This window comes from Rutilus rutilus, assembly GCF_951802725.1.
Source record: "Rutilus rutilus genome assembly, chromosome: 20".
Taxonomy (NCBI): domain Eukaryota; kingdom Metazoa; phylum Chordata; class Actinopteri; order Cypriniformes; family Leuciscidae; genus Rutilus; species Rutilus rutilus.
In genome coordinates this window covers 27,998,394-28,011,202 of record NC_140225.1, presented here as the reverse complement: position 1 = coordinate 28,011,202, position 12,809 = coordinate 27,998,394, and the positions used below count along the sequence as shown (strand labels likewise).

Below are 12,809 nucleotides of genomic sequence, written 5' to 3'. Positions count from 1 at the left end.
CCTTACTGTTTATGTAGCATTGTGATTTAGCGCTTAAAAAACATTTGCCAATATCTTCGAAACCATTAGACCCATCGAGACGAAACCACCGTAGGAAGTTTGAAACCATAGGTTGTTGGCTATATGTTCATGCCCAAATGTCAAAATATTGATAGTAAGTGGCAAAAAAATCCAATCAAAGTCACCCATGGGTAATTTTTTATGCTCTCATACATGTCTATAACTCTAAAACAAAATTAGATATTTTCACCAAATTTGACACACATGTATGGGCTCACTCTGAGAACACATATAAAAAGCGGTGGAACTGCACCAGATCTGCTGTATTGATAAATGAACTAAGGGGACGTTTACACGACAACGATGTACTAAAAATGTACTCTGTACAGATGACAACGTTCTCAAAATGATCCCCGTTCACACGGATCCGCAAAAAACTAAAAACACTGTATTTGTCATGGTCGGTGGCTGTAATGAAGCGCATGACGAAAGATACACTCAAAATAAATCTTTAATCCAAGAATCAAAATAATAACCAGGAGAATAAGGAACCACGACACCACACTGACATCAAACAACAACATTGCATGACAGGGAACAGACAGAAACTGAGGGCTTAAATACATCAAGGCAAACAAAGGAGCTGATGAGTTAATTAACGAGACACTCCTGAACAGAATACTCAAATCAATCAGAAACCATATAAACAAACAGGCAGGGAAAGGAGGAGAACTGAACTAATCAACAAACTAGAAGATTAACAAAGAAACTCAAACATAAACAGAACAGGAAAAACTAACTCAAAACGTGACAGTATTATGCATGCCAGACAATTAGTTGGCAGTCACTTTGTAAAAAGACTAAACACGTAATACGCATGCGCATGCTGTCACCGTTTTCACAAATTCGCAAAGCTTCTCTAGCGCATGCAAATTAAATTTTATGCTTACAATCTAATGTACACATCCACAAATCTTACTCTACGTATGCGATTCTTTTCTTACACTGCGATCATTTTACCTTCACAATGAATCTTCCATCATAGTGACACAATACTCCATACACAACAGAACATGATGTGATGGCAGAAATTTGTCAAGATGGTAGAGATTTTGCTATTTTATTTATTTATTCTGCAGAAGATTAATTTGCATGGGTATCAGTTGTTATCGGGATTTGTTTTTATTCGACGTGAGAGCGACAAAGAAATGTATACCTTGCACATTGTAAATACATCCTTTCACAAATGACAAAAAGAACTGCTAAGTTAAGTATATTAGCACAAAACGGACTGTATTTATATGCGTCACAGCCTCAGCGTTTGTAATTAAATATGCTGTCTACTGAAGCCAAACATATTGTTTACATCCTCTTTTCATGGATGTGCTAATGGGGTTTAATTCTGTTTTCTGTTAATGGAACAGAGCAGTACTTACGCAGACATTGAGGGATTTCACCACGCCATGTGCCGTTCCCTTCACATGTGGCTATTCCAGGAGAGGACAACTGGTATCCTTCAAAGCAGCTGTAGGTAACACTCGAACCCCACTGCAGGTCTGAGCCCTCCACTCGCCCATAGCGGATAGATGGAGGCTGGCCACACATGATGACTGAAAAACAACACCACAACAAGTTGGACAGAATTTAATATTTAAGAACTGGATAAATTTAATTTCATGAGATGGAATAAAAATTTGCCACAGCACAATGAAATTACAGACATTTTGTATTTGACTGCAAAGCAATATAACCCTTTGGTGCTCCTCGCAGGGTGGTCAAAAATGTTTTTTATGAGATGAATGTACTATATTTATTTTTAATAATATTTTATTTAATATTTTGTATTTTTAGGGGATTTTATGGTATTAAATTATATGCATGGAGTAGTTATAATCGATTTATTACCTGTTAACTACTTTTTGAACATAGACCTAACAATTTACAGTCTGGAACACAGACTTAAGTTTGGCCTCTTTTTGAAGAAGACACTTAGTAATAAAATAAGTTATAGAAAGTTAAAGAAGTTTAAGTTCATTGTTATGAAAAATGCACAAAAATACAATTGCACAGATAATACACAAAAATACTATTTTGATAAGAAATACATATTTCCCAAAACACGTTTTACTCTAAAACTGCAAGAAAATCAAAGCAATATATCTAAACAAGTTGTGTTCCAAATTTGAGGTTGACATTGTAAGAATTGAAAAATTTGAAAATGCCGGGCAGTCTGGTTGAGGAACGACCACTCCCGAGAAGACAAAAGACCTTCCTGGAAATTAACATTTGACTCTCTCTTGAGAAACTAGCATCCCCGAGTCAATCACCTCCCCCATGTCGTCTCTCTATCACGCTGAGATCACCAGATATTCACCCAAAAATCTATATGGTTTAATGTGAATAATTATCATACAGTATTATACATGTTTGGTATCATTTGAAATGTCTCAGTGTGACTGGTACAAATGTCTCATTTCCAAAGAAGTAAACCAAAAGGTAATAAAGGTCTTAAGAGTTTAGAGATAACTTGCACACAGAGGAGGGTGTGTCTTCCAGGCAAATGGCATTCTGCTCCCAAAAGGTGTAAACTCTGTATGCAAATTCCCATTGTTAGCAAATGTTTCCATGTGAAAGAAGTTTCTGTCTATATAAAGAAATGCAACAAGAGGCTCAGGGCGATTCTGTACCTCAGATCAGCCCATAATGTTGAAGGACCTCAAAGACTTCAGCATTATGTATTTTCTAAATGTCAGGTTTAACTGATTTTGAAATTGGCATGATACATTTACCTGACTTTATAAATTGTTACATTTGATTTTATTCTGAATTACTCTGAAATTATTTTCTCAAGTAGATTAAGTGAAGTCTTATGTTTCTGCAAATCTGCGTCAAGGGTTAAGTACATACTAGAGTAGATGGAGCGTGAGGCACATCTGGTGGGATTCTAGATTCCTGACTAACTGCTTGATTTTAACTAAGTTGTTATGCAGTCACAAATAGGGGGCTAGACAAAAATACTATTAAGGTAATAGCAAGCGTTAAAGCAGCATTATCTTAATGTACTAGTCATAACCTTTGGTTATTGTTTGGGCTTTAACCAAGTTGTTATATGGGCAACTGTAGGGAGCTATATGGGTACTTTTTAACAATAGCAAGCGTGCATGCGGCATTGTTGAATCGTTTTAGCCATAACCTCTGGTTATCTATCAGACTGGCGAGTTTGTGACCGTGAGATCCGCATAAACGGCCGGCGCGAGACTCTCTGAGCGACATAGCTTCCTAAAGAACGAGTAAAATATAAAGTAAAGAGTTAAATAGAATAATCAAATGTATTGCTAAACTATTATATAATTGACCAATAACCAAATGGGTAATCTAACCTAAATTCGAGGTTGTGATAAAATGGAGTCAGATAAAAGCTTAAATGGAATTAAATTACTTTGCCACGCGGAAAAACAGTAACGCGCAGAGACCTTCACCCGTTCTATCGGAAACCTCCATTGGGCCGATTTAGACGGGCTTACAATATCTTGAAAAATTGCTTTCAGTCAAATTTTGATTGGGCGCAGTACCAACTGTTTCCACTAGATGAAATTTGTTTCCCATTAATTTCTTATGCGGTCATTTTTGACTGCAAGGAGTACAAGTGTGACTTTTTTTTCAGAACCCTTTTTGAGTTCACATAGCAAGTGCCAAAACCTTTCCCAATTTTCTTACCATTCTGATATCCAACATCTAAAAAATTTGGTCAAAAATGACCGTAGAACCAGAACATAGTCACATTACAGAAGATTTTCATTAGACCAAGTTTTGTGATGAAACACATGATTAAATTGATATCACAGTTTTAACTAGTTGTTTCACAATGTACTTGGTGATGTGTACAATAGATCTTAACTGACTGCACATATTTTTCAATACTATAAAAAAAATAAAAACAACAAAAAAAGATTTTAATTTAGCTATAAAGCATTGCTTAACTTTTAAACTGACATAAAAAATTTGCACAAATTAGAGAATTATGGAAATGCACTCTCCCACCATGGTCCTTAAAATTTAAATACATTTAATAGATATAATTCAATACAGGTAGTTGATGCTTAACATGAGCTTACAACAACAACAAAAAAATGATATGAATGCATTAAAGGGGATATTTAGATGCTGTAATTGGACAGCATTTTATTTTTATTTTTTACTCTTTTGCCTTAATTAATGGTCTGTAGGTGTGACGTATTAATTTTTAAAAGTTCCATATAATATCTATATTAATGAGGTCATAAAGCTGCATGCATAATCATCATAAAATAATTAGAATTTTTTTATGGCATATCATGTTACAATATGTGTCTCAAAATATTTAGTCAATTATCCATAAAAAAAAAATATAAAGTGACATTTCAAACACTGATCATCACTATAAACTAATATTTCTGCAAGTACTACATGAAGCATTAAAACCTACACTTGCAGCAGTGTATTTTCATTTCATTTCACTGTCCTACATTCAAATTGAAATTCCACATTCTTTTTGCTACCTCAGTTCAAACGAAGGGATGAAACTGGAAGGCATTTTAAAGGCATTCTGAACAGCCGACAGCCCTGATTTCATCATCATCATCATTATTATTGACTGAAGATGTGTTCAGACTATGGAAAGTGAGATCTAACAGCACTGTATGCTAACAAGGGGCTTAGAGTTATTTATTTTCTTTCCTTGATCATTACGTTCCGTTTGCTAATGGGAGGAAGTGTATTGCTAACAGGAGGAAATAATGATTAAATGGGATTACACACTAAAATCTCTCTGAATTTCAAGCATGCATCACATTTCTTCCTGTTTCTGAAAGCAAATATCTGATATGTTCTAGAAATGATCGTGAGGAGGCTGAGCTGTCTTCACTGCACCACTCACTAATTTCATTCTGACATCTGATAACATAGATCCTACACATTTCATGGCAACATCTCCTTGGAGTTCGTAAGTGAATAATCTCACTTGCCAGGCAAGTCAAAAAACAAAGATCAAAAACATCTGAAAGGCTTTTGATGTTGAGATGCTAAGAACTCCACAATATTAGTATATCTTTAAAAAGATCTCATGATGCTGTTTGCGGAGTGACTGGAAATGCTGCCCTCTCTGCCTGCAAAGAAAGAATTGTTGAGAAAAATTTAGGATTGGAGTTTACCTCTGCAGCTCGGTTTGGTCTGATTCCAAGAGCCATCTTTGCTGCAGCGTAGAGTAGGTGCACCAGGGTGCTCCATCACGTACCCAGGGTTACAGTGGTAGTGAACAGTTTTGTTAAATATGAATTCTTTTCCAATGTAAATTCCGTTGGCAATTGGACCAGGATCCCCACAGCTGATAACTATAAAGGGAGAGAATCAGCTAGACTCAAACATTAAACAACATTATTTAATAATTTATAGGGCTTGCACTTGAAAAAAAAAACAAAGAATATTTCTTGGCAATTCGCTCCGTGCACAAAATGGCGACCGTTGACGTTTCGAACTTGAGTGTGTGGGCCAGTACTTCCGGTGACTACTTCCGGTGATCTGACAGCGAGAGCGGGAGACAACAGCGACCGAGTTCCATTACCACAGCGATATTTTTCACATTGAGTGCTTTTAGGATTCAAGAGAGGTGACTTGCCTTTCAGAGGGTGACAGCCTCAGCACTTCATTGTTGTGTGCCGTTATGTACAGTTTCGTCGCGTTATAACAGAGAAGTCAGCTTTCATGCATTCCCCGTTGACGCTGCGGTACGGGCTGAGTGGATACAGAAGATCCGGAGGGAGGACTTCAACCCGACCAAATTTTTAAATGCATATCATTTTCAGTGTATTTCACCTGTGCGTTTCTATGCTTTCTATTACTGCATTTATTTTGTGCAAGTGAGATGAGTTAAGACCATCTGTTTAATAAATAATTATCTGTCTGGTGTTTATATGCAGCACATACAGTATTGTACTACGTGTAAAATATACACAAACTTACCCATATTAAATTGTTTGTGGTACCTACAGTTAAAAATGTAAAATATGTGATAATATTGATCGAGCAATTGATGTAAGTAAGTAAAAATATATGCGCAGAATTGAGAAAATAGTATTTATGGAGATAAATTGTAGGCAGCCTATCACAGGGCAAACATGTGAATGTTCACGGTGCATTTTATGCAAACAACTCTAATCGTAGTTATAACTCTATATTTGGGTCATTGACGAATAAGGTTTTTAAAAGTAAAAAAATATAATGGAGATATAACTATATTTGAAACCATTTTTTAGTTTACTTAGTTTTTTTTAGTTTAAGATTTTGTGGTTTGTACAATCAATTAACAAAGTTTTTTGTCATTTTTTACAAGATGGAAAAAATTTCACCAAAAAAGTCGTTCGGTTTAACCACTGATTTGAAAGTTAAAAACTGATTTGACATTGATGTTGAGATAGTATATAGTGTGTACCACAGAAGAAATATTAAAACAAAATATCACTGATCTCATAAATGTAATCATTTATTGGACTACTCTAAACACTCCAACATATAGGAGAGGGGAAGGAGAAAGGGGGAAATGTAAAAAAAAGAGCCTTATCTGCTTAATATTTGTATTATTGTAGTTCCTTTATTAAAAGCAATATTATTCCATTTAAATATTTACTATATCGGTTTTACCGAATGACTTTTTGACACTTCAAAATCTTTAAAATGTCTTTATATGTAGTTTAATATAATTAAAACCTTTTGGATTCAGTAAAAGAGATCAAGTTGTACTACCTTACATACTTTGGATGTTATATATTTGTTTTTTTTTATTATTATTAAGGCCTTTGGACAAAAAAAATGACCCGTCACGTCATTGACCCATTTACAGTAGGCATAATTGTTATTGCGTATGCAGCATGAGTCAAATACAATCTTCTGTTCGTGAACAGAGGCTGTCACCCTCTGAAAGGCAAGTCACCTCTCTTGAATCCTAAAAACACTCATTGTGAAAAATATCGCTGTGGTAATGGAACTCGGTCGCTTTTGTCTCTCGCTCTCGCTGTCAGATCACCGGAAGTTTTCACCGGAAGTACTGGCCCACACACTCAAGTTCGAAACGTCAACGGTCGCCATTTTGTGCACGGAGCGAAATTAAATCATTTAGAACTTGCCATAACTACAAAAATGTACAGTGCATTCAGAAAGTATTTTGACACCTTCCTTTTTTTCCACATTTTGTTACATTATGCTACCCTTATGCTACCCTTTACCCTTATGCTAAAATGCTTTAAATTGTTTGTTTCTTTGTTCACATCTACACTCCATACCACTTCATATGCATTGTCAACTTTTATTATTATCTATTTATTTTAGAATAAGGCTGACATATCACCCACTCAAAGCAACATATGTGAAAAAAGCGGTCAGAATACTTTTTGAATGCACTGCATATTCAAAGTGTTTTTGGGTTTCATTTGTGTGCACATTATCTTAATTTTTCACTGTCTTGTAATTTCAAATTTGGGACCAAAAGCCTACATGTGAAAATGCTTACAATTTGCATGTTTCTAATGTATTTAATTGTATATATATATTTTTTTTTTCCATTAAATGTCACAAATTTGATTAGTGACCAAGAAATAGCACAGAATCAAGAGTAAGTCTTGTGATTGTCTAAAAAATAAATAAAATAATAATAATAATTTGTTGCTTTATCTAGGATTAAATTGTTTTCTACAACCTAGATTTTCAATGTGTTATCAGACTTTTGGACCTCACTGTATATTTTCCTGCAACAGGCTATTACACAAAACTTATATCAATACAGCTAAAAAGTGCTAAACTTTATGGAAAGATTACTCCTGTTGTCCTCCTGTTAAGATGTGAAACTTTAGTTGCTGAGTTCAATCTTTGTTAATAGTGGTATATCAAGTGACTTGTGGCAGAACTATCAGTGCAGCTCCTAAAGCACACAGAGTAAAGTACATTGCATAAGCAATACTTGTATATTTACACAATTAATTGAAACATTTTGCTGAGATCAAAGAGAGTAAAGGTTGCTGTTCTGACCGATGCAATCTGGTGCTGAGCCAGTCCAGGTGCCATTGGTGGTGCAATGGCGAGTGGTGAGGCCAGAGGTCTTGTAGCCCTCCCAGCAGGCATACGTCACCGAGTTGGAAAACAGCATCCCATCGCTGAAGATGATCTTGGCGTAGGCTGGCGTTCCAGGGTTTCCACAGGATACAGCTGGGAAGGCAATCAAAGACCAAAGACGTTAAAGAGAGAACTCCAATATGTTAGGAGTAAAAAGACTGCAGCCCGGCGGGACTGAAAACAGCAGTCGAGAGAGAAGTACTTCTGTGAAACATATCTAAGGCCTAGCATCACAAGCAAAACACTTCAAATTACACCACAAGCACCGTTTTTTACAGCCTGCAGAGTGTTGTTGACGAGTTTTTTTTTTTGTGCTCATACTTTGAAGTGTCGTTTACAGATAAGGGCAATAAAGATGATATGCTCCAAAATGGTTGAAGGGATGGTTCGGAGTAATTTCAACCTAGGGTCCTTTGCACCATGACCTCGAGCCAAACACACACGACTAAAATGCAACAGCCAATAAATTATTTATTAAATAAATGATTCATTTTCATTGCTATTGTGGAAACAAAAACAAAAACAATTAGGAGTGTTTCTGTGCATCAAGGACATTTTCTAGTGTAATAATTTCAATAGCATTTTGTGGATAAATAAATAGGAAACTGGATGTTGGTTAATTTGCATTGATTATTATGATACTGATTACTTTATTTTGCAGCTAGAGTGTTGTTGGTATGATAGATCAACTTAGTTCTTCCTCCAATTAAAATAATGGTACACAGTTTAGATATATTAGAATCTAAAGAGATGCACAGAGATGCTGATTAAAGGCTCACATTGGTCTGGTGTCCATATGACACAGCTTTCAGAAGAAGAAACAAGAGTTTATAGGGGTCATAACATTAGAAATCAAATTTTCCTTGATCTTCTGATATAAGAGATCTCTGTACCTTTAAACAAATCCTCTTCAGTACAAAAAGAGGCTCATATGGATGTTGTGTGACTGCCTCTACAGCAAGTCATTGACAAATACTTTTACATCATCGCTTTATGACTGACACCTGTCTATACCGGACATGTCAAAAGCAAAGAGAACCCATTACAATCACTGACGATCTACAATGGATACAGTATTCAGATGTAGTCCATGTGCTTGAGCTACTCCTGACAATAGGACAAATGGAAGAGTAAAGGAATGTTCACACTGATGCGTCCTGTTTAAACGGCTCGTTTGCATCTCTGTACAGACTTTAGAAGGACCCCAGTGTCAAGAATGTGTTTTCCTAGATGGCGTCAGAGAATTATGTTTGTTCGGAGCATTTGACTGCAGTTTTGTACTTGACGCACAGTGCAATGGAAAACTGCCCCGTAAAAAAAAAATAATAATAAATAAATAAATAATAATAATTTCAGACAGAGGATCAGAATGTGAACATATATGATTATTTTTTGCTCCAAGAGCATATTCAAGATTAGAAGAACAACTGGTTGTTTGTTAAGTTACAGTTTAGAAATCATTATGATACTAAAAACTTATAATTACTCTTCCTAGTGTTATTTTAATCAGTAGAACTGTTGTTGAAATAGTTGGAAACATACAAGACTCACTTAATCTTTATTATCATCAAAATTTGTAGCTGTAATTTGGCCCTTATATCCTCTTAGATTGAACAATATACAATTGAAGTAAATAGAGAAAAACTGGACCAATTAAGAGTTAATGAGATCCCAGTGGAGGGCTGCTGTAAACAGATATATTTTTAATCGTTCTAAGTCATTATTTGTAAGTGACAAGACACTTGTGTTTCATGTCCAGTATCTAGAAAGTATTGTCTGTAATCCCCACAGCTGCACTAAAGCCCACCACAACGCTCAATCTCAGCTATAGGCTATGTGCTAAAGCTCTTATTCAATTATGAATGTGCCCTTAATAATGTATCTTATCAATCTCTTTTAAGCAATCCCGTCATACTGTCTATAGCAGAAAACAAACAAATAAATTAGCTATAAAAAACCCTGAGCACATCGGTATTGTCCTCTAGAATTCCAGCTGCCAGGAGGTTTATTTGCTGAGCGCTATTATTTGTTTTTATCTGAGAATAACAAAATTACAAATTGAGATATACTATGGAGCTCTGCAATGAAATTGGTGAATATATAAAAAATGTATAGGTGTGGGATAATCATAATTTTCATTAACTATATATATAAACTTTATATAAATCACACACACAAAACAACGAACATTTGCAAACAGTGTCAGACAATAGTGGGTGATATTTAAATTATCACACACATGGGACTGCAAAATTGGAAGAAAACTACACAGAATAACAAAACATATAACATTGCCCAAGTGTTCAAAAACATTTAGGGGCAAGTACAAACACTGAGGATTAGCATCAAATATCTACTAAATTATTTTCAGTTAAATTTACTTGCATAGTGAACTTTTAAAAACATGATTATTATTTTTTAGTTTAACAGGGTTTAGACAACACAAAAGAGAAAAGAAAAATGTCACTATAGGCTATACTGCATTCATGTATGTTTGGGTATCAGTCATTATATTTTGACAGTCCAAGCTATATTAAGGTTACACAAAGGTATTTGACATATCAGTTATCATACTGGAATAAGACTGAATCTTGCAAATTGAATTATTCACAGTAGCGATAACTGCCATCTACTATTTATAACTATTTATACTATTTATAACTGTCAGTGGAATATTTCAGTGGATTGCCTAGGAACTGCAAATAAACTACTTTATTCATTTTAATATTCATTTATTATTTTAATAAGAAAACCAATTTAACTTTTTAACAACAATGAAAAAAAAAAAGAAAGAAAGAAACTTTGCTCAGATTCTGAATCATGTCAAAACGTTCAGTGTTTCCATTTACCAGTTAGTTAGAGTGGTCTATTCACAAATCCTTATTAGAGCGATGTATCATTATGCACAACGCTAATGACAGGGCCTTTTGTGCAGCTCCACTAACCAGAGTCATTGAGTTAACTGGCAATTACAGATTTTAGGCCGGTTAGCATCAAAAGATCAATTTTACACTAATTACAGTGTACAATTCAGGAAAAGAGTGAGCAAAGCAGGTTAAGAGAGGTTCAGAAACAAAGAGAACATGTTGTAATTTAAGCCTGCTTTAAGCCTGACTTTTTTTCTTCTTTTTTTTTCTTAGAATATATTTAAACCTTTTTAAAGGCACAAAATAAAAAACCCTAGTCTCTCAAGCATACATTTTTCTCATTAGGACATTGCTTGTACTGGATCACAGTTTGCTCGGAGGAACGTTTGCCTTTCTGATCATATTAAGCTCAAAATACTGGTGAATTTCACCTTGTGTGTTTCTCTACAGGGATATGTGACCCTCACCTTCACATACGGGTTGGGTATTGCTCCAGGACCCATTCTGCAGACAGGTGCGCTCGGAAGAACCTATCAGCATGTAGCCTGCTTCACACGTGAACCTTAGGAGGCTTTTATGCCTGAACTCTTCCCCAAGACGAGAACCATGAGGAGGAATTCCTGGATCGCCACAGAATCCCGGATTATCACCTGGAATTAAGACAGAGACATGACTCTCATTGACAAATGCAAAAGCAAAGCAAACTAACCAACTCTGAGAAAAAAAAAAAAAAACATTATTACAGGGAAATACATAATTTGATTGAAATCAACAATACTCATGCCATGAAGTATTGCATATGACAATCAAATCAAAATGATGGCAGACTATTGATTTATTTTATAGCAATTATATATAATGTTTATTGCAAAATGTATAGAAATATAGTTGTTAGAAAGTGAAAGGAGACTGACTTGAAAGCAATTTGCAATATGCTATTACGAACCCATCTCATGGAATGCTAAAATTTCACTAAAATCAATTTCTCTATGGACAAAATGAATGTGTGTTCTTCTGAAACCATACTTCTATGCTCTAGTCCAGGGCACTCTGGTTTACATTATTATTTAATAAAAGCATCACATAAACATATAATGAATGAGAGCTGCATGATGTGTGTATCATCTGGACTTTGTCTGCGCTGATGTCAACAGCAGTTACTGTTTAAACTTTAAGATCTCTCTGGGCTCAGATTAAGTCTGAAGTGAGCTGAGCTGCTCAGACAGGGGCTTAAAGATCATCTGGCGTCTCTCGCCCCGAGGCTCTGCCACCTGCTGATGCGTGTACCTGAGCAGTAGGGCAGCGAGCCGCTCCACCGACCATCCTCCAGACACTGGCGCGTGGCGTTCCCCACGAGAGTTCGGCTCTGGCTGCAGGAGTAATGGACCACGGCTCCGTTGGTGAACTTCTGGCCCGACATGAGAGCAAATGGTGGTGTGCCGGGATCACCACAGGATATTGCTATGGGGGGGCAGAAGGAAGAGAATGGAACATCTCAGATAAAAAACTTCAATGTTCTTTTGCATATCATTAAAAAAGGTTTGGTAACACTTTCTATGAAGTCCATGCTTATAATGAATGATAGCCCTATTCTATAAATATATGTATAAAGACTCATCCTATACTGCATTATATAAATAGTTATAGTTACATTTATTATTACTATACTATTATACACTGATTAAATGATCAAATCTAAAATAGTTCCAGAGACCCTCGTTGCTGTACCAATTAGTTATCAATTATGTCTTTAATGGCTAATGTTTACATTAGAGGTCATGAATAATTTTGATTTGTTAAAAT

The 12,809-nt window shown here is 35.5% G+C and overlaps 1 protein-coding gene across 1 annotated transcript in view; it reads right to left on the bottom strand.

Moving 5' to 3' along the window:
• LOC311279930 (CUB and sushi domain-containing protein 1) overlaps positions 1-12,809 on the bottom strand; it is a 682,447-nt gene that overhangs the window by 26,444 nt on the left and 643,194 nt on the right. The window contains exons 56-60 of the mRNA XM_084391753.1: positions 12,294-12,467; positions 11,474-11,656; positions 8,056-8,232; positions 5,190-5,369; positions 1,437-1,610 (exon numbers count right to left, since the gene is read on the bottom strand). Coding sequence (XP_084247879.1) covers positions 1,437-1,610; positions 5,190-5,369; positions 8,056-8,232; positions 11,474-11,656; positions 12,294-12,467 — 888 coding nt within the window. The remainder of the gene's footprint in view (positions 1-1,436; positions 1,611-5,189; positions 5,370-8,055; positions 8,233-11,473; positions 11,657-12,293; positions 12,468-12,809) is intronic.